The 21,986-nt window shown below is 42.4% G+C and overlaps 3 protein-coding genes across 5 annotated transcripts in view; 2 read left to right on the top strand and 1 right to left on the bottom strand.

The window, feature by feature from the left end:
- The window catches only part of LOC110000997 (histone deacetylase 4-like), a 52,681-nt gene extending 49,924 nt beyond the window's left edge, over positions 1–2,757 (bottom strand). For 2 of the 3 annotated variants that reach the window (XM_065952028.1, XM_065952030.1), the window contains exon 1: positions 2,629–2,757. The gene's annotated coding sequence lies outside the window, so the exon portion shown is untranslated. The remainder of the gene's footprint in view (positions 1–2,628) is intronic. The other variant, XM_065952029.1, reaches the window with a different exon arrangement.
- Positions 2,758–10,502: 7,745 nt separating this feature from the next.
- Positions 10,503–15,491, top strand: aamp (angio-associated, migratory cell protein). The gene is made up of 11 exons (XM_065952207.1): positions 10,503–10,811; positions 10,893–11,024; positions 11,101–11,220; positions 12,220–12,359; positions 12,735–12,879; positions 13,046–13,129; positions 13,625–13,740; positions 13,883–13,977; positions 14,251–14,341; positions 14,499–14,653; positions 14,759–15,491. Exons 1-11 carry the CDS (start codon positions 10,721–10,723, stop codon positions 14,832–14,834), a joined length of 1,245 nt encoding a protein of 414 aa, XP_065808279.1. The 5' UTR covers positions 10,503–10,720; the 3' UTR covers positions 14,835–15,491.
- Positions 15,492–18,482: 2,991 nt separating this feature from the next.
- Positions 18,483–21,786, top strand: gpbar1 (G protein-coupled bile acid receptor 1). The gene is made up of 2 exons (XM_020654282.3): positions 18,483–18,735; positions 20,493–21,786. The coding sequence occupies exon 2, from the start codon at positions 20,531–20,533 to the stop codon at positions 21,584–21,586; it is 1,056 nt and encodes a 351-aa protein (XP_020509938.1). The 5' UTR covers positions 18,483–18,735; positions 20,493–20,530; the 3' UTR covers positions 21,587–21,786.
- The last annotated feature ends 200 nt before the right edge of the window (positions 21,787–21,986 follow it).

The raw sequence follows: 21,986 nt of genomic DNA, 5'->3' as shown, positions 1-21,986 counted from the left end.
CTGTAAAACACTCAATCTGGTTTCTTTCTTGTCATCCGTTGATTTCTAAGAGGTTTTTATTGACGCTGATTTGGAATCCTCTCTCGACTAAGAAACATCAGGGGGTCAAAGGTTGAAATCAACATTGTAGTGCAGTCACAATACCAGAGTTTACAAGTAAAAATGAAACAATATTGACACCTGTTACGATACCATGCCATGCACAAACACTTTTGGAAATGTTTCCCAGAATAAAGAATATTTAAATGGAAACTTGGTTCTAAGTTGAAATGTAAAAGTAGCAATCACATCGTGCTTTAACACGCGCAATAAACTCGCATAAACACGATATGTTCACCCGGACTTTCTCCTGCCAGCATCCGAGGAATTTTTCCGCATGAAGTCGGGGTGAGCTGACGAGAGAACGCAGCAGGACAAATTCAGGAGAAATGATCAGGAGTGCGTACCGTATGTGAAAACAGCTCCAAACTGTTTGTGAGCGGAGATTCACGTCTGTCTTATTCTCACGTTTTGTATGTCACGCTCTTGATTTTTCTGATTCATTATCTGGCTTACTGTGGAGTCCAACTCCTTCAAAAGAAGGTTAGAAGTAAAATTCAGCTGCAATGCAGATCCAAGAGCACCGTCTAAAACTCAATACAACCTCAAGTTTGACCTCGAGCTTACTCTGCAAGAAGCTAAAAACCAGTCAGGCAATAAATTGCTTGTCCTGGACAAAGTTTCTGTCTGAATGAGGCGCTACAATGTGAAGAGAAAAAATGTGGGAAAAGTGTGATGTAGAAGTTTTAATGTAGAAGCAGGCGGACAGTCCAGGTATTGTTATACGTATACACATTTTCAGAAGAGAAACTTTGGATTTTAATATATTTTAATTTTTTGTGTGAAGATAAAACACGTTTTTCTGATTGCTCTTTTCTTTGTTTTCAGAGAGCAGGCTGAATTCCTCGAGCCTGGAGCAGTCGTGTCAGATGTAATCACGGCTTGTGCCCACAGCATCAAGTCGACTCTACCATCACAGATATAAGGGGTAAAACTGCCCGAGGGCGAGGTGGGCAGGAGGGGGGGGGGGGGGTGCAGTGGCGATGGAGGAGGCATGATGGGGGTAGTGAGCATGTTCACGCCCTTGTGTGTGTGTGTGTGTTGGCAGAGGTCTCAGAGGTCCTCTGAAGCAGGATGGATGCATGTATGTGTCTGTGTGTGTGTGTGTGTGTGTGTGTGTGTGTGTGTGTGTGTGTGTGTGTGTGTGTGTGTGTGTGTGTGTGTGTAATTAGAGGGGGGTGGGTCTCAAGACAAGAAGGCCAGACAGTGCAGCCGCAGGACAAATTGCCCCCCAAAAAAGTCGGTCACTGCACAGTGCACACACACTTGTGCTTTGTGATGAAAAGCAAGGCAAGGAGGAGGGGTGCATGGGGGGGGGGGGGGGGAGGGGGGGGGGGGGCTGGACTGTGGATGAGTGTGTCATGGGGAGTAGCTGACACACAAGGGGGGGCTTCATGCAACACCATTCTCCCAGGGCATCTCAGCAGTCTCGGGAGGGGTATTCGTGTGTGTGTGTGTGTGTGTGTGTGTGTGTGTGTGTGTGTGTGTGTGTGTGTCCTCAGCCATTGTCCCTAAAAAGAGCTTGTTTGATGCAGGGTGACAGATTTGGGGAGACAAGCCCTGAAGCCTGAACTGGGGACATAATAAAACACACAGACCTGGATAATGTTATTGTAAAGGTTTCAGAGGGAAGTAACACCACAAAGATGCATTTCAAATATTCAAAGTTGCACTTAACAAGCATGGAACATCCTTTAACAATGCTGCAAGATGTAGCTGGGGAAAAAAAAGGTGGTTACATTTAGTTAGCATAACCCTGCACCCCTCTCCAAACTCCAAACTCCCTCACGTATAGACCATCTTACGAAAAGATGACACCTTTTCTGACCAACTCTTCCTGTTACAAAGCGTTTAGCCCACTTGAGGACACTTTAAAACCAGCCGGAATATGCTGCTTTGATGTTGCTTTAACAGCTCCAACAACCCGTACGCCCCCATTCACAAAAAAAAAAAAAAAAAAAAAAAAGGATTGACGCATGCAGAGAATTACCACCGCCCATCCCGAAACCATTCACACACACACACTCACACACTCAAACACACACTTACGCAGGCCTGTATCTTCATTTTACGCATTTTTCCCCCGAACAACACGGCTACACAGCGACAGAAAGCGTGTCTGCAGTATGTATATTGCAATAAAGCCTAAGGCTGGGCCGTGCACTAAAAATAGCACAGCAACAATCGGCATAATAAACATCGCCTGCCTGCCTGTCCATTTCCCCCCTCCCTCCCTCCCTCCCTCCTTATTGCCTACACACTTCCCGCCCGCTACAGTGTAACAAACCGTGTGGAAATGTGTCGCTACATGGTTTTAAAGATGTGGAATAATTCCTACCAGGAGTAGATAACACTCAGGGTAAAGGGCAGTCGTGGAAACACAACCGGGAAGCCGAAGCTGAAGCGGAGCGGAGCTGAAACTTCAGCCGGACATTGTTTTGATGAATCCTGTGTGTGCATCGCATCCCTGCCTGAATATCAACATCAAAGCGCCGCAGCTCGGCTCACACAAACACACCAACAGCTCACCTACACGGGCCAGCAGGAAGCCAGGAGTCCCAACATGTGTCCCGCAAGGCTTTTATTCCTCTCCCATGTTAGACTCTGTGGGTTTTTCTCAGCAAAAGGGAAGGGGGGGGGGGGACGAAGAAATTCATCTCCTGACAGATTCCGCCATACTGGATTTTTGTAACAGCCACAGCGTCACATGGAGCGCCCCTTACTTTTACCAGGGGCGGGCTTACAGCCTGATGAAAATGTGGTCTGTGAGAAAATACATGCAGAGGTTTGGAGTTAAAGCTGTCATGAAAAGGGGAAAAGTATCTGCAGCATGTGTAACAATAACTACAGATGTATAAATATCCTCTAAGTCCAAATATTGTTGAAAAAGCATTAGAATTCAACTTTGCATTAACTTCCAAAAGAGAACTCGCTCATCATGCAGACGGTCCATACAAATGTTTATTATGGAAGTTTAACTTTAATGTAAAGGTGGAGCTTCTTTAAACTTTTTATCTGCAGGGAAACTTTTGCATATTTCCCTTTCTGTTAAATGAAGTCTCATGTGAACGTATGTTTGTGTAACTATGGGTGCATAACACAAAAATAATTACAGTTGAATATCACAATATAATATTTTGCGATACTGAATTATGTTTCAATTAATAATTTTCATGCAATTATGTTTTAAAGAAAAAAAAAATATAATAACCTGCACAAAAAGTAGTTTTATGATATTGAGGTTAAAGGGGCGGTGGTAGGCAATGCAACGCAGAATATATTTATTTCCATTTTTTATTCAAATGATGGTGTCATATTTTTGTATTATTTTGTGAGTAAAATGGCTTTATATTGCTCTGCCTACAGTGCAGCAATAAATAATTTTATATTCAATCATAACCCCTGTATAATGATACCTACAATTAACAGACAAAAAGTATAATACTTCCCCGGGTATTGTAGTGGAAAATAAGTATTCTGCATTAAAAAAGAAAACTTTCACTCATAAATTGTGTTTTACACCATAGTTAGTATTAGTAATAATCATATTTAATTAGACCTTTTCTCTGTTGTGATCATTAATATGCAATAGACTACTTTAGAATTAACAAAAGTTCAATCTTTCATATTTAAAAATATTTTTAGTTTGCTTGTTTATCGTAAAATGAGACCTTTTTTGCAATATCATCATAACTTAATGTTGTTGTTTTTTTTTACCTGTGAGTCATGAGTAATCCTTAAATATTCTTATTTGAGTGTTTTTCAGTTCTGCTGTGATTCTTCTGAAGTATCCCCACAATATAAACGACAGGTAGCTATATGATTACATTTATTGTTTTAAAAGAGCAATTGTGTTGTAATGATAAAAAAAAGCAATTTTCTGTCTGAGCTGTATTACAGCATTGCCAACCTTCCTTCCATTATTCAACACTTTCCACAAGCAGTAGCAGCAAAATGAAACTAATGTTTTTATCCAATTCTTGCTCATTGCAACATGAAACTCCTTCTCCACTGCCTCCTCTGATCCAATATGCGTTTATTTCCATTACTTTCTATTTGATTGTGCGCCTCAGCAGCCACCCACAGACAGAGCTGCGACACCAGCGCCTGCTTTAGCTGACTTGATTACTGTAATATGCTAAGCAGCCTCTATATGGGCTACATCTGCAGGCGATGACGGTGCTATTATTTCACCAATTGCAGGTAGACCACACAGCACTGCTCGGAGGAAAGTCTGCACCCACTGGTTTCGTCTTGTAGCCCCAGGCTCTTCTGACAACTCAGTGTAGTTCATAGAGAAAATTTGAAAAAGATGAGAGTCTGACTCTTAGTGGACCGATCGACGAAATGATCTGGTAACTTGTTAATATTGCCACTTACAGATTTTGACTCCACATCAGCTTCATAACAAAATTCTGTCGTCATTACGCCTTTGTACTTGCACATTGCATCTGCAAAGGAGTGGTATTGGTGTCCCAGTGTGGGATTTCACATCGCACCATGGTGGAGGCTACCGGAAGCAAGAGAGGCACAGAGTGTAAAAACAAAGCAGGAGCTTCATACACATGCACTCAGATACACACATCGTTGTCCCACACTGGTTTAACTGACTTTACACATTGCCATCGCCTTATCCCCGTTACACATTGCAGACGATGTGTCAGGGGTGTAAATGTCCTGCCTTCAACTGGCAATCTAAAAGCAGCTTAAGAGAAATAGAAGCAGACTAAGTTATGATTGGAATCACATTTTTATTACATACCATGATTGTGCATTTTATGACCTTTAATACTCACAAAGTTCATTTGAGTTTCCTCTGTGAGGAAGCAAACCTCATCTTTTCACCTTCCCTTCTGAGGACTCCAGGTTCACCAGCAGTTCCTCATCTGTCTCAAGGGCGCTTGAGCAGAGCGAGTGCTTAAACTTGCTAAAGCTCTGACCTCCCCTCACTATCATCGCTTTTATTACTGTCAAGAGTCCCTTTTTTATTATTTCTAACTTGGTCCCAGCTTGGAGCTGAATTTATTAATCGAGGTCGCTCCTCTTTGGGAGTACAGGGGAGGCCCGTTGGGACTGCCGTTTCCATAGCAACAGAAGATTATAATTTGTGTGGAAGAGCTCCGGAGCACCAGTTACGTAAGGCAGCCGGTCTTGGAGGCATCTCTGATGTTGTGCTTGAGTAAGCTCTTTAGTCCTGCACCCTGTGCGACTGCAGACCTCCTTACTATGTTGTAACACATGAACACAAAGAAAAGAAAGGATACCTGAGAGGACAGAGACTTCCTTTATGACCCCTCTTTTTACATGCTGGACAAACACCATATTCACTTTGTATGCATGTTTAATATAGTAAAAACATTGCAAACATTAAAAACTAATATAATAGACTAATCACTAAAAAAGGTGAGTCTACATCCATGCCAAAAGATTTTTAAACGTAATGAAGCCGCAAATTATTTAATGATGAATTAAAGAGAAATGCTATCTATGCATATATAAATACAAAATGCTTATATATTGATATTTTGAATGTTATTATCAACCTTTCAGTTTGGTATATCAACTAGAATATCAGAAGTTGTTGAAGTGGTTTGCCAAAACTTTGCCACAAGTTAAATGCTAATAGCATGCTAATGTGCTGTTATCTAGCAATGCTTAACATTTACTTTAGTGTGTTAGCATGCTAACAAATGTAGCTTATAGGATAATCATGAAATTGATTTCATTAGTTGTTGCGGTTATAGTAGATCACAACATTTCTTTTAGCTAAATGCTAATAACAAGGTACTTCGCTAATATAAATGTATTGAATTTTGTCTAACAAATTGAAACCTCAGAGTGGTGCGAGAGGAAAAGTAATGGTTTAATTTGACGTCCATCCGTACAGTCCATTTTTAAATATTTGAGTCGTAACCAAAGTGGCTAAAAGCTACAGAGCATATGAAGCTGTGGTAAAGTAATTCTGCAAAGGAAACTAATTTGATCATGAACATCTGTACCTTTTTGTCTGTGGGTTTGGCCGATGCAGCCTTGCATTAAACCCTCAAATGTGTGTGTCTGTGTGAGTGTATTTGCACAGAGCAGTGATGTCCAAACAGGGATTAGATTGGTTTATATAGCCCACAGCAGCACATTTGCAATTCAGCGAACATCACACTCAGATTGCCAAATTGCTGATTATGTTGGTTTAACTATTTTTGCATGAAGCACTTCTTTCCATCTCAGTTACCAGGATTGGTGGCTATAGTTCCCATGATCCCTTCAGAAGTATCTCTACCTTACATGGCTTCTGCTTAAAACACAGATTCTGAGTAATGATGTTCCAAAAATACTCCATGGTTTTGGCCAGCAGCTGAAAAGGGAGCAGAGATGCAATCAGGCTAGAGAGTCAACAAGGCGAGTGTGTACGGCCTGCACAAACTACCGCTCTGCTACCACAGCAGACACATCACACGCGGGCTGTGGACCAGGCCTCTTGCAGTGAACACACAACTGGCTGTTAGTGGTTGGAGAAGGGAAGCCGTCATCTCACCCAACGCGGGCCCACATGAGTCAGACGCAGCGTGTAGACAAAGCGGGCAGACCTCAGCGTCATTTAAAAAAGCTCTGCTGCGCCAGCAAGAAGGAAAACAGCTTCTGAACATCTCAAAGTCAATTTGACGGCATGTGATGTGGCTCCACAACAACAATTTTCAACATTCATCAATGCTTTTATGCAAATAAAGCCTTTATTCTTGGATGTCATGTTGCTTATATTTAAAAAAGAGACACAGAATGTTTCCTGGATGCCTTGAAAGTGGAGCGTTTAAGAGAGAAAAGAGAGCAAACATAAAGAGTTCTTGTTAAAAAGAAGTAGAGTCAAGTCTTCTTACAGTCGAGCCAGTTGGTCTAAAACTTTCCATCAAAGCCTCACCGAGCTGCATGGAGTAATTACCTCTCACACAGCAACAGCTCCCAGGCCTTATTAATGATACTGCTGGTGTGTGTGTGTTTAAAGGTGCTCAACTAGAGTGTGTTTCCATGTGTGTGTGTGTGTGTGCCTATAAAGTAACAGCACCCCAGAGTGTCCTGCTTTTCAGACATAAACCAGCAAGTGATAAACCGGGAAATGTTGTTATGACGGCTCGCTCCTGGTCTCTGCTGTCCTGATGACGGAAGAGAGAAGCCCACCCAAAGTGCACTTCCAGCACGTCTGGGTAAAAATAGTCAAAAAGACAAAGGCAAAACCGAACTGGAAAAGCAGTCAGTGAAAGAAAACGTCCACAAGCGCCTTCTGCTACATTGATGTTAATGTGACATCCTGACCCTGCAGACACATTTAGACCGCTGCAGGAATTTGATTTGAATTCAACTGAAGTTCAATCTGGGAAAAAGTTCAGAAATAAAACCATTTAAGGCTCTTGTTAGTCAAATTCAAGCTAAATGCTAATATCATTATTGTAACATGCTCACAGTATTAATAATACAATTTTCATTCTAAACAGTGTATTTTGTTGACCATCTTGCTACTTGGTACTACCAATTTACTTAATGCCACACACAACTCCATCTATAAGCACTCAATGACAAAATGCTGCATGCTAAAATTCGCTAACTAGCGCAACACAAGACTGAAGCTAACACTTTCATCCTAATTTCTCACTTCATGGCAGCAGTGACGCCTAAATAATTTATGAAGAGTAAAGATAAATGGATTAAAATTCAGTTTTTGGCCAGTGTGAATGTCTGTGAGAATTTTTTATCAATACACGGAGCAGATGTTGAGATGTTTCTTGTGAGGTAGCCACGTCGCTTTGGGCGCTAACTCGACTTTTTGGACGTCTTCTTCTGTTTTGTGAACTTTTTCTGTTATTGGGCAGAAATATTCTTTAATTCTTCCATCTTTAAAGTTGATCGGTAAGATATTAAGAAGAGAGCTGCTAACAACTTATGTGGGCCTACTTTTTAATGCAAGGCGCCATATTGATGTATAATCTTATACTATATAATGGAAATATTCAATTCAGAAGCCTCAAAGTTATTTTTGGCTTTCAATTCGTCAACAGAAATCTCCTTATCCAAACTCTCTGTGAATAACATGTGACAAAGTATCGTCATAAGACAGAAAAAGAAAAACAAGATATTTAAAAGAGGTGATGTAGCTGCTTTTAAGCTCATGATTGATGTTTTATTGGATCTCCTGGTTGTTCAGAAGACTGAATCACATCTCTTCTGAGGTCAAACCAGCTCTTGATCTCTGATGCATGGATTGTATTTTCGGTTACTCATGACCACAGTAGATACAGCTCAAGCTCCTGGCTAGGATTAAACGTGTGTACTCCCCTTTGCCATGAGTTATTCATTCATCTGTAATGTTGTTAATGGAAGTTTTTTTTTTTTCAGATTTTTTTGAACTTTTCGAAACTTTTTTTTTCTTTTTTTTTTTTTACTTCTCTTTATTGGGGTATTTTCTTTTTTCAAATACAGATAAAAAATAAAAAACAATCTGAGACATGTTTATTCATAACTCAAACCAACACAAAAAAACAACAAAAAAACTTATTAGTAATAATAATACAACTTGGAGGATATCTAGTGCTCTGGATTTTACGAAATTATTATTTTTTCCTGGGGTTGTTTTTGTTATAGTACTCTATAAATGGCTGCCATATTGAGTAAAACATATTTATCCTTCCTCTCAGGATACATTTTACTTTTTAACTGCAAATGCTTCATTACATCATTTATTAAAGCTTGATAAACTGGAGGATTTATTTGTTTCCAGTTCATTAATGGACGTTTTCTAAATTGTATTTATGAACTACAACCCCGTAAGGAGCTGCTAAGCCTAAAAGAATCCCCTAAGTCTGTGTATTAATGGAGACAGAGTGATAGTCTCATGATAGTCTGACTGCAGTTTCAAAAGCTGTTTTTGTGGAAAAACAGTGTCATGTTTTGGTTTGAAAATGGGTTAATTTAATCATAAAGAAAAATATCAGCATCTGCATCATCCTTCAAATAAATAGGCCACCAACTGCAGATTTTTTTTTCCAAAAGTTTGATTAATACTCCCAAATAAATCTGACAAAGTTAGAAGCTTTAAAGTTACATGTGCAGGAGCTGACTGATGGGTTTTGGTAGCCAGAATAATATTGTTGCAATAACCATCGTCATCATGAATATAATCTAACTTTCCTCATCAACATTCCTGCTCACCAAAAAGAGAGTTTATAAATCTTTCTCTCGCTGCAGATTCAAAATGCCTAAACAACATTCACCCTGATGTTTCCACATCTCACCACATCATGAGGTGGTTGTGTTTTTCCAGGGCAGGCTTGAAACGGAGGGCCAGTAAAACTTCTTTGGGCATGCAGACCCCCTTAGCCGTGCCAGCCGTGTACAGCAGGAGACATAAAACCCAGAAAACCTGAAGTAGACAAACTGCGTTAAGTGTTCATAAAATATCTCTGGCTGGGGAACTTTTAATGGAGAGATTAAGGGGAAAAAAGAGAGCTTTTAAGATGAGGTACTGCTCAGCTTCTAATGAGAGTTTGCTGCCTCAATACATCCATTCATGTGATCTTCAAAATACAGGTTTGTCACCTGTCATCATCAAGTGTAAGATACCTGGTGATAGCAGGGTTTTATGTGATTTATATATCTGCCCAATAACACTTCAAGATTTTATAAATTGACATAAATGATTAACATGAAATAAATAATTTAAAACTCTGCTGCTCGCTTACAAAACAGCGACAAAAACGTCTCCTCCTTACTTTAACTCTCTCATCCAGGTCTACACTCCCTCCCCCCCACTACGCTCTGCCAATGAAAGGCATCTGATCCAACCTTCACAACAGGCTCCTAAGTCTCTGACTAGACTCTTCTCCTCTGTCGCCCCCCGGTGGTGGAATGAACTTCCAAACTCCATTCGATCTGCAGAGTCCCTCTGCACCTTTAAGAAAAAGCTAAAGACCCAGCTCTTTCATGAATACCTACTAACTTAATGATGATGGTCTCCATATTATTGATGATGATGATGGTAATGACGATGGTTTTTGTTTGATAACGACGACTTATAAGATGGATGTACGTTGCTTTGGATAAAAGCGTCTGCTGAGTGAATTGTAGAATTGTAGAATAAATTGAAAATTTGCCGTCTATCTTTGCATATTTTGTTTGAAAAGACTTCAGATATATGATTAAAAACCATGATTTCTTTAAAATATGTATATATTATAATAATATTCTGTCATTTTAAATGAGTTCCTGACACCAAAGTGTGACAAATACGCATAGTAGTGAGTGATCTAATTTCAACCACAGTTAAACTACAAATGCCGCATTTATGCTACAACACCGCCCCCTTGTGGTACCGTTAGAGTAAAGCACTGGAGGTGCAGCTTCGACGCGTCATCATCATGCGCCTGTCTCTCCAGCCACTGCTGCATGTGAGGAAAAAACATGGGGAAGGCAATTAGTTTGACCTGCTTTTAATCTGCGTCAACATTGCACTTAATGCGGGTTTTGTGGGCGAAAGTGTGATTTATAATCCTGACGCCACTCTGCGAGGTGACGATAGTGACGTAGACTGTATAAAGTGTTACTTTTAACTTGTTTTATTAGCTCTCCTGCTAACAGCATGGACAACACGGATGGGAACTCGATAGAGCTCTACGGAGATGAGGAGATTGTTGAAGTCATCGATCTAGACGAGTCCGAGCCTGGTCCAGGTGGGTGGGAAACCCCGTTGACGACGTGACAGGTGTGCAGCTTTCCGTGTCATGACTGTGTGATTCTCTTGTCTCGATCAGATGATTTGGCTGATGATTTGGAGGACGTTGACTTTGAGGACGCTGGAAACACAGATGATGAAGGATGGGAGACCGAGGACGAGATGGAGGATGAGCAAGATGACAGCGAGCTCACCTTCTCCAAACATTCAGGTAGAATCTAACTGATCTTACTGTTGTCAGGTGAATGAAGTCTGATCACCTTTTTAAGTTCCTTTTCTCTGCTCAGGCTCAGTGTTCTGTGTGAGTCTGGATCCAGCGACAAACAGCTTGGCTGTGACCGGAGGAGAGGACGACAAGGCGTATGTGTGGAGGCTGAACGATGGAGAAGTTCTGTTGGAGTGCACAGGTGAGACTGAGGGCTACAGGTAAGACTGAGGGTTAAAGGTGAGACTGAGGGCTACAGGTGAGACTGAGGGCTACAGGTGAGACTGAGGGTTAAAGGTGAGACTGAGGGTTACAGGTGAGACTGAGGGTTAAAGGTGAGACTGAGGGCTACAGGTAAGACTGAGGGTTAAAGGTGAGACTGAGGGCTACAGGTGAGACTGAGGGCTGCAGGTGAGACTGAGGGTTAAAGGTGAGACTGAGGGCTGCAGGTGAGACTGAGGGCTACAGGTAAGACTGAGGGTTAAAGGTGAGACTGAGGGTTACAGGTGAGACTGAGGGCTGCAGGTGAGACTGAGGGCTGCAGGTTAGACTGAGGGCTACAGGTAAGACTGAGGGCTGCAGGTGAGACTGAGGGCTACAGGTGAGACTGAGGGTTACAGGTGAGACTGAAGGTTAAAGGTGAGACTGAGGGTTAAAGGTGAGACTGAGGGTTAAAGGTGAGACTGAGCGTTACAGGTGAGACTGAGGGTTAAAGGTGAGACTGAGGGTTAAAGGTGAGACTGAGGGTTAAAGGTGAGACTGAGGGTTACAGGTGAGACTGAGGGCTGCAGGTGAGACTGAGGGTTAAAGGTGAGACTGAGGGTTAAAGGTGAGACTGAGGGTTAAAGGTGAGACTGAGCGCTGCAGGTGAGACTGAGGGTTAAAGGTGAGACTGAGGGTTACAGGTGAGACTGAGGGTTAAAGGTGAGACTGAGGGTTAAAGGTGAGACTGAGGGTTAAAGGTGAGACTGAGGGTTACAGGTGAGACTGAGGGTTAAAGGTGAGACTGAGGGTTAAAGGTGAGACTGAGGGCTACAGGTGAGACTGAGGGTTAAAGGTGAGACTGAGGGTTAAAGGTGAGACTGAGGGTTACAGGTGAGACTGAGGGTTACAGGTGAGACTGAGGGTTACAGGTGAGACTGAGGGTTGCAGGTGAGACTCAGAAACATTGATTAATCTCATCGTCTTCTCCCTCCTGCAGGTCACAAAGACTCGGTGACGTGCGCCGTGTTCAGCCACGACTCGTCCCTGGTGGCCACAGGCGACATGAGCGGCCTGGTCAAAGCTTGGAAAGTGGAAACCAAAGAGGAGATCTGGTCCTTTGAAGTCGGTGATCTGGAGGTGAGTGTGTGTGTGCGTGCGTGTGCGTGTGTGTGTGTGTCTCTGTGTGTGTGTGTTTAAGCTCCAGAATCCACAAATGCTGCATCATCATGAGTGTGTTTGTTTAGTTTGTGCATCTGTGAGCACTCGTGTGAAGTATTTTATTTGGACAAAATGAATTTATGAGGATGACTGCAGGCTGAGAATTGTTTGACGTTCTCCCCTTCCTCAACCTCAAGTGCTAAGTGGCTCTATAGCGAGGCAACAACTCATGGATAATTATACCTTTTTCTTATTGGCTCTTAAAAGTGGAAAACTACAGGGGGGGAAACAATCTGTGCGTTTGTGTGTAAAGTAGCTGTTAACGTGCGGTCGTCTGCCCCGCTTCCTCCTCAGTGGTTGGAGTGGCATCCCTGCGCTCCCGTGCTGCTGGCGGGAACAGACGACGGCAACGTTTGGATGTGGAAGATCCCGTCGGGAGACTGCAAAACCTTCCAGAGCTCTGCGTGCCAGGCCACCAGTGGAAAAGTCCTCCCCGATGGTGAGAGACGCAAATCATCCCCTGAGACAGAAAACTCTTCCCATTCTCTTTTTTTTGAATTCCCCTAAACTCAAAACATGTTCGCACACAAACAGAAGGAAACACAAAGTCAGTGCTGTGAAATATTCACTTATTTAACTAAAATACTACTTTTTTTTTCCCCCAGGTAAGCGGGCGGTGGTCGGATATGAAGATGGTACAGTACGCTTTTGGGACTTGAAGGCGGGAAACGCCGTCCACGTGGTTAAAGGTGAGTCTCCCCCAGAATGCATTTCTCAAATCCTTTTAGTTTAAAAGAAGTGCAATCCAAAGCAGTCTTGTTATGTGGACACACGAGATGAAATCCACTCACATGAGAGTTTTGTTCACTCTGGGTTCAGTTTCATGAAGACTCTTAAACGGGCTGATTTAAGATTTGACATCACATGACTTTTATCGTTTCCTCCAACACGGTAACAACGTTTAATAGAAACAGTAACCACTGTGTATAAAAGCTCTTTAAGTGAGACTATAAAACCATCAGACACTCATCTAATACGGTTGATAAATTAGACAAGAGAAGTGCAAATAAAACGCAACGTAAACCAATGACATAAGAGTCTCGGGTTCTTCTGAGAAGTCATTAAAGGCAGATGCATGACGTGCAAAGTTTTTTTACATCTCTGTTTTCATGCAAAATGCCCGAGAAGACACACTTTCAGATTTAAAACTCGACATTTCTGTGGGGTTTTGCCTAACGCTACAGGTCAGGATGGACACAAGGGGGCGCTGACCTGCTTGGCCTGCAACAAAGACGGCTCTCTGGTTCTGACGGGTTCAGTGGACGGGACTGCAAAGCTCATCAGCACGGTCACAGGCAAGGTGTGTGTCAGAACGGCATGACGGATGAAGAAGAAAGAAAACAGACGTGGAAGCAGCAGCATCATCATGTGACTTTTCTTTATTTTTTTTTTATCAGCTTCTCACCTCTGTTTGTTTGTTTGTTTGTTTTTTGTTTGAAAAGGTGGTCGGATGGTTCTCTCTGGAAGTCGGGAAAGCCAAAGCATCGAATGAGGGCGAGGAGTCCAACTCTGTGGAATCTGTCGGCTTCTGCAACATGTGAGTTCGGCAGCATTGTGTCTGCACTTTAGTGGAAGTCAACAGCTGCATGTTTAATGTAAGACTTCACATTGAAAAGCCTGAATGAAGAGGAGATCAAACCGAGCTCTACGTGTCCTTAAGGTGTCGTTCCAGCAGCCATTATGTGTTGATTTTGAATCTTTTAAATCAAACAAGTAAAAGCATCACACTGCTGAAGAGTAATGTGTGTCTGAAATGTGTAGAATCACACGAGTGCTTTAAAAATGTCTCCGTCTTCTGTCTTCTCTGCAGTCTGCCCCTCATCGCCTTAGCGTACCTGGACGGGACTCTGGCCATATTCGACCTCTCCACACAGGTCCTGAGGCACAGATGCCATCATGAGGTAACATGAGACTGTATATATATCGTACCACCTGTGACAGAACGCCCATATAAGGAGCTCATGTTTGTATTTTAAACAGCAGCACTTTAAAGCTAGAACCACTTAATGAGAGAGATCGGTCACAAACCCTAATAAAGATGTCTGTGTGTCCCTGCAGGCTGGCATCGTCCACCTGCAGTGGGAGGATTCTTCTTCTGTGGTGTCCACCTGCTGCTTAGACGGAGTGCTGCGCTTATGGGACGCTCGCTCCGGCGGCATAGTGTCAGAGTTCCGCGGCCACGCGGCGGAGGTCCTCGACTTCAGCATCAACAGGTGATGCACTGAGAAAGCGTATTTGTGTGTAGCTGTCTGCTTTGCGGTTAATTTAAAAGAAGTTGATGTCGCCCTCGGATGTCTGACTGTCTCTGTCTCCTTCAGGGAAGGGACAGTCGCAGTGACCGCTTCAGGAGACCACCAAGCCAAAGTTTTCTGCATCCAAAGACCGGATCGATAAAGAGAGCGGGAAGAAACAAGAAAAAGAGGAAGAAGAGGAGAGGAAACATTTCAGGACTTTTCTAATCAGACTCTTTCTTCTCTTATCGTGGAGAACATGCTCCCCCTCTCCTCAGGATTTAAACAAACAAAAAAAAAGTCATGACGTGCCACCATCTCTGACTGTGTGTCGCATCTCGAACGATGACCTCAGCGGGGGCCTCTTAGCAGATGTTTAAGCTGAGTCAAGTACAAGAGCAGATCTTGATAGATTTCTATTGTTAAGAAGAAGCTCGTCTTCATCATGACTTACCTCTAAGTGAGAGACTAAACAGAGACTAAACAGAAATAGAGAAATTCAAAGAGAGATAAATAAACGCGTTCTTCTCCTTGGACGACCCGTTTTAATCCTTTGCCAGAAATGTTTGAGGTAAAACAGAAGACAGAAAACAGGATTTTTCTTTGGTCTTGGTTGTAATTTGATCTCCTTAATTTGAGTTTTATGTCTTTTAAGTTTCTCAAAGTCCTAGTTTCCCTATTTTGGTTGTCTGGTGTGTGTGTGTGGTCTTCCAGCTCTCAGTCAGAAAAATGTCCTCGCCAAAATGTTCCTTCTGATGTACCCTAAAGTGTAAATACAAAATAATAAATAAAATGCCTTCTTCTTGATGGGCCATGGAAAGTGATGTGTTGTGTAACTTGCTCGTCAACCTCATCTGCATGAGAGAAATCTCTGTTTATACTCCCCATCTATTTCAGTCTGAGTTTAGATAAGCTGGATCTCAACCTCCAGGACCAAAGTGGACACTCTGTGGGGTCATAGTCACATGAGAAAAGGAGACAATCGAATGTGAAATCAGCGTGGGCCTCTCTCTTATTTAGACTATCTCTGATTGAGGAGTAACTCAGCTCTGTTTCATCAGATAAAAGCAAAGAGAGGAGATGAATCAGTCTCAAGAGGGCTTCCCAAAAATCTACAATCAAGATGTGATTAAAGGTAGAAAACTGTTCATGCGAGGGAGTACAGATGCATACAACATTTATACTCTTGTAGTCTTCTCTCAGCTATGACAAAAAATCTGTTTCTGTTGGATGCTGACTTTTTTTTTAAACAAAAGGAAGTTTGAGATTTTTTTTTTATATTGATCATGTCAGAAAAACATCATCCGATATGTCCTGTCCTCTCTTTCCCTCATGACGACTGCACAAGAACTTGCTGGAAAACTTCAAATGAGCGATTCACAGTCATCATGAAATCATTTGTGGAAAAAAAGCGGAATGCTCCTTTAAATTTCATAGAATAAAAAGTTTCCAGTTTGCACGATGAAACGTCACAAACCAATCAGCTCGGACTACTGCAAAAAGTAGAGCAACAGCAGCATTTCACAACCTGTACTCGTGCCCTACAATCAGGAGGTGCATTAGCTCAGCAGCCGCTTTGTAGTTTGTTTCTGTGTCAATACTTTAATAGAGGCCAGGCTTCCGCTCATATTAGCCTACATGTGTGACTAAGTGTCTGCTAACATCAATCAGCTGCACTTAAACGCCTCCTGGTTGTCACATTGACTCACTTTAATGTATATGTTGCACTGCATGATGGGTAATGTTGTGTATTAGTGGACATGACAACCAGCAGGGCGTTACCCTCACCTTGATAAAAAAAAAAAAAAAAAAAGCAGGCTGGGTCAAAGTGGTTTAACTGAAGGGAAATCAGACGAATGCATCGCTTCTGAAAACGTGATTTCTGCTCTTCCCCTGAAAGACGTTTTAAAAGTTTTTCTGTTCCTAAAAATCTATTTTTGTCTCCTGCCCTTCGTGACTCTTACGAGGGAGCAACAAGAAGCAGAAACAGCCGTCGGTATCCTGTGCACAAGTGCTTCCTCTGTGTACCTGGCTTCTCAGCTCATGCACTCACACGTGTGTTAACTCACAAACAGGAAGGCAGTAAAACACATGCATGTACAAGCATGTTTGTGCACTTCTTGCAGGCATTGTAAAAACATTGTTCAGTCTGGTGCAGATGAAAACAAATCTTTGCATGCAGCTGGAGCACGGCGGTGTGTTTGGCCTCAAAGGTCAGTGAGTGGCCTGAGGGATTATCACCTTAAACCCGGACAGGGATGGAACCTGATCCATTAAACTGCGGCTTTATTCTCAGACGGCTGATTTGCTGATAAAGCATGCTGAACAAATCGTTTAAGTGGAGAAAGGCAGCTGCTGGTGCCAAGGTAAACATGTCTGGAGGAAGAGGAGGCAAAGGACAAAGCCATTAAAAATACATCTGTGTCTCAAAAACTGGAAATTAAAAGTCAGTCTGTACATCTTGCAAAGAGGTCAGGACAATAAAATGTAAAAAGTGTGGTTACAAACAGTTGAGGTTTACGTTCAAGTAGCAGAAACGGACACAGTTGAAAAGTTGGTGAAAAGGAAATGCAACAAGAAGTTGAAGTTTCAGTTTTGATGTCAGCACTTAAAGAAGGCTAAGAGTCATGAGTTGGCAACTTTGGATAGACCTGCTCGGGTTCTTCTTTAGTGCCCCTAACTTGACTAAAATGTTTTGACCTCCTTTCTGTGTGTCCCTTCATTTAATCCTGTCACATTAAGTCTTTCCTCTGTGTATAAAATAACCCAGATTAGTGATGGACTGTTGTCTAGGACCAAGCGTTCAACGTCTCCTGCTTTGTAACGTGCAGATGTTGTTGTTTCATGTCCTGCTCGTCCTCCCTGCGTAATGTCTCTGTTTGAATCCATTATCTGACTGGAACTCGACCAGGTTCTGCTCATGACTATCGCTGAAGGGAGGCTTCCGTGTTTGGCTAACAAAGCAGCTCGCCACCGGCCTTCCATCCAACGCTGTGTTTAAACACGAGGCGTGTGTGACAGCTGTTTTGAAGGGAGACATACAAACTGTTGGATGTATATGTTTAGGTTACTCATGGGGCAGAGAAAATGGCCAATACATCTAAGCATGACTGTTTTTCAGCTTACTTTGAGTATTGTATGTGAGTCAGGTACGGTGGATGATTAAGATAAACTGAAATTAAATCCCATAATTTAAATTTAGGGGCCCAAAATGTATAAATGGAAATGTGGAAACTCTAAATTTACAGAAAAGGTTAACCCGGTGGCACCAGTAGCATAACAATTAGTGCGTACACCCCATGTACAGAGGCAGGTCATTCCCCAAAAACACATCTTAAGACCATTTCTTAAACACTTATAAAATCCTTCTAGGAAAAACAGTTGATTGTTTTTCTGATTTCAGAAGCACACCCCATCCTTTTGTAACAGAGGTTAAATCCTAAATGACTTTTATACATATTGCAGAAGCTGTCTGTAAATGTCTGGGAGCCTTTACGGAGGATGAAAAGATGAAGCACATGCCAGGCCGGCCGGGTGATGTTACTCTGGAATGTTATCACTCACCGGCTGCAGCGATAACAGCTTTCTGTCCTCTTCCATTCCTGGATGTGCTCTGCAACCATAGACAATGAAAACAACCTGGACAAGCTCAAAGATGTGAGAAATATGAAAAAAAAAAAAAAAGGGGTGGGGGGGGAACTGGAAGAGTAAGTAGGTTAGGGTAAAGTGGACTGTGCTGCCTCATCCTCAGCATGACCCACCTCTCAGGAAAGAGACACTCGTCCTCCTCCTCCTCCTCCTTCACTGAGCACTTCCCCTTTAAACTATCTGAGCGGAGCAGCCTCACACTTGGCCGCTCGATCCGTCTCTTCTGTAGCTTCCGGTGAGGGGTTTGAAATGTTCCTGTGGCTGACTGATAAAAAAACAGCTTTGGTTTAAGTAGCATTTCTTTTCCTGTGGGTATGACATGCAGGGGAGCAAGCTCGGAGTTACCAGGAGAGTGATAAGAAGCTGTGTTTCATCTCCTTTGGCAAAGGATACAAGACTGGATTGTTCATGTCAAGGTAAATGTCATTATTTTAAATGAAAAAGAAATCTTAATTTGTAGATGATCATGATTATCTGGGGATACATTTATTTTAGTTAATTTATCTCATAACAGGAAGAAAATGAAAGTAACATAAATCCAACATGACGAGGCATTAAAATGAAGACAAACTGCATTTGTCTGTGTATTGACCTTTTTAAACTCCTGGATCTCTAACAGGACTTTGATGCTATAAAACTCCCTTTATTTAACTTGCTTGCTAGTAAATGGTATGTAATGTATGTGGACACTGGTAACACCAACTTTATTGTGAAATGTTATGTTTAATTGTCATACAGTCAGGCGAAACATCTATCAAAAGAGCTTACACTGAAATCAACTTGAAATAACTGTGCATAAAAAGCTCATTAAGACGGCATTAAGACATTAAAAGTGTAATATCACCGTGGTTTATTACAGTTCAGTGTAAGACAAGTAAACATTTCCTCTGGTCACAAAGTCAGACTCGTTAAAGTATCTCCAGCACATGGATCACTTTCTGAAATTTAACAAACACAAAGGAAGGTGTAACTCCAGAGTCCCCTCTGATGAATTATTGAACAACAGCATGCCTCACGTCCATTACCATGTGCTCTTATCAGCTACAAAGAGATTAGATCTGCTGCAGCGGTCAAAGGAGGACAGGAAGGAGAACTGTGCACTGATGTTGTAGTTGTTGTTGTTGTTGTTGTGTTGCAATGCTTGTCTTGTGTTGTAAGTTTCTTATTTTCTCACGCTGAGACACCAAAGAGTGTGAACAAATCAGAGGTCATTTCAAAATGAGATGTTCTAAAACTAGCAAAAGCTTCTCCTTACCAAGTGACTTTTCCTGAACTTGGAACATAAGATGAAATATTGGGTAGGACAGTTAAATTGATTGCAGCCTTTAAAAGTGTTTGTGATTTAGTTAATCTAAAAGCTGGCAAGCATCGACAAACTCCAATGTGATCAAATCAGAGAGTGTTTAAAGTACCTCATCTGTATGATGTATATTTGTAGGCCAACATGGTTCTTAGTAACACTCAGGTTCATTGGACAAAAAGCTGGATGGATTTTGTCTTTGGATTTATTGTGGGAGAAACTTGTTGGGTTCTCCAAAGATCGTATTTTCAATCCAAAAACTTGAGCAAAGACGGCTACCCATTTCCTTTTTTTTAGCACTCCATATAGCTAGACTGATATAAAAATATACCCATACTTGATGCTCTCTCTATTCGTTCCTTTGAGTCCATCTCTTAAAACGTTTCCTCTCTCTGTCTTTCCATCGTCTGCCTCATGAGTTATTGGAAGTCTGGTCCAATTCTTTTTCCCTCATGAGGGTGAACACGTAACCTCCTCTGCAACATGGCCTCTTTATTTCAATCAGCGGGTTCTCTCTTTCTATTCCCTGCTCAGGTTAACTGAATGAAGCTTTCATTCACTTAAAGAGGGTTCCATAACATCGTGGCTGCAGAGTAACATCTTTATCTTCTGTGATGTCTTCAGTGTATGTCCCTGCTTCGACATTAGTCATCTCTCTGCGTAGTTTAACACCGCAGTGTATTCATGATAACACACTCCTCATCATATCCTGCTTCTTTTTCTTGTGAATCTAATTTTTCATCTCGACTTCATTTCCTCTGCAAGTTTGTTCATGCATGTTGAGCAATAAAAAAACAAACCAGAAGTTCACAAAAAGGTCACTTGAAAACTGAGCTTTTTGGCTGCTTTAACACCGCCTCTGTTCCCTCACAGGGTAGCTGCACCTTGATGGGATTGGACCGGGTCTCAAAATGGAAGGAAGTCCGCAGATTTCAAACGTGATGGAAGGCAACGACTCCCTGGCTTTGGTGTCCGGGGAGCGGCTGATCTACGCCATCACCATACCGCTGTCCACTTCCATCATCCTTGCCAACCTCGTCATCATCTTGGGCATCGCCTGCAACCGCCAGCTCCACAACACGCCAAACTACTTCTTCCTCAGCCTGCTGGTGGCGGACCTCTGCACAGGCTTGGCGTTACCGTTCATACCGTTGATGGGCGTGAACCGGCAGTTGAGTTTAAACTCCTGCATGGTCGCCCACATTTTCCCAAACTTCCTCTTTCTCGCGTTCCTATTCAACCTCGTCATGGTGCACTATGAGCGCTACATATGCATCGTTAACCCTTTGCATTACAATAACTTGTGGATGCATCGCAGCTTCCCTGTCGCGTTGCTCGTAGTTTGGGCACCACCGCTTCTGTACGCATCTCTACCCGCGTTCGGCTGGAGTAACTGGACAGGACTGGATTGGAACGGCTGTTGCGCAGGAAGTGGAAAGTTACCGCCGCTTTCCAACTGCTCTGCAAATGTAACCGCCTGCTGCTCCTACAGACGAGTATTTTCAAACGCCTTCATCTACTTGGAGGTGTACGGACTCGTCTTACCTGCCATTCTCACCATCGCTTGCATGACCGGTCGTGTGTTGTGGATCACCCGAGGCCAGCTGAAGGACATATGTCGTCTCCATCGTTCGGTCGAGCGAGGCAATCAGGCCTCGTACCATGAGCAGAGGTTGAACTTGCGCTACACTCGCTGCGTTGTAGCCGTGTCGCTAACGTTCCTAGCATGCTGGGTCCCCTACCTCATTTACATGCACGTATGCATAGCGTTCTTAATCAGCGACACTAAATGGAGCTCTACCACTCACATTGTGCTGTCATGCACTGGTATTGGAAGCATGGCAGTGGTCCCGCTGGTGCTAGGCTTGGCTAACAAGCAGTACACAGAGCCGGCGTACAAGCTTCTCCAGAAACTCAGAGACAGATGGAGGCGAAGGACGCAGGGTTCAGAGGAAGTGGATGTCTAAGGAAAGACTGTTAAAGATGAATATTTATGAAAATAACAACAGGTTTCTGAGGTTGATGAACTGCATGTGTACTGTATCTTGATCAATGCAACCAGAAGGGAGTATTATGTTAGAGCAGATATCACATTAGCATTGATTCTTTCAGGATGTATTTATAAATGTTCCTGTAAAATACAATAATAATGCTATTAGAAATATGATTCCTGTTTGTTGCTGTTCATTGCTGATGCCTTCTTGTTGCAAGTTTCCAATTTGACACCAATATCAGAAAACATGCTAGCAGAGATAAATGACATGACACATGGAAATGGCAGCTTTAAGACACGATTACAATAAATCTGAAATGTTTAACAAATCAAAAACCTGCCTAATGGAGAAGCTAAATTATTACTGTCCCGAC

This window comes from Labrus bergylta, chromosome 24 (assembly GCF_963930695.1).
Source record: "Labrus bergylta chromosome 24, fLabBer1.1, whole genome shotgun sequence".
Classification (NCBI taxonomy): Eukaryota; Metazoa; Chordata; class Actinopteri; order Labriformes; family Labridae; genus Labrus; species Labrus bergylta.
Note: the sequence above shows the minus strand (reverse complement) of the source record. Positions and strands in the feature narration are given on the sequence as shown.

Coding starts and splice junctions, on each gene's coding strand:
- aamp (XM_065952207.1), top strand. CDS start 10,721: ATGGACAACACGGATGGGAACTCGATAGAGCTCTACGGAGATGAGGAG. Junction 12,880..13,045: donor TGGAAAAGTCCTCCCCGATG/GTGAGAGACGCA, acceptor TTTTTCCCCCAG/GTAAGCGGGCGGTGGTCGGA. Junction 13,741..13,882: donor TCAGCACGGTCACAGGCAAG/GTGTGTGTCAGA, acceptor TTGTTTGAAAAG/GTGGTCGGATGGTTCTCTCT.
- gpbar1 (XM_020654282.3), top strand. CDS start 20,531: ATGGAAGGAAGTCCGCAGATTTCAAACGTGATGGAAGGCAACGACTCC.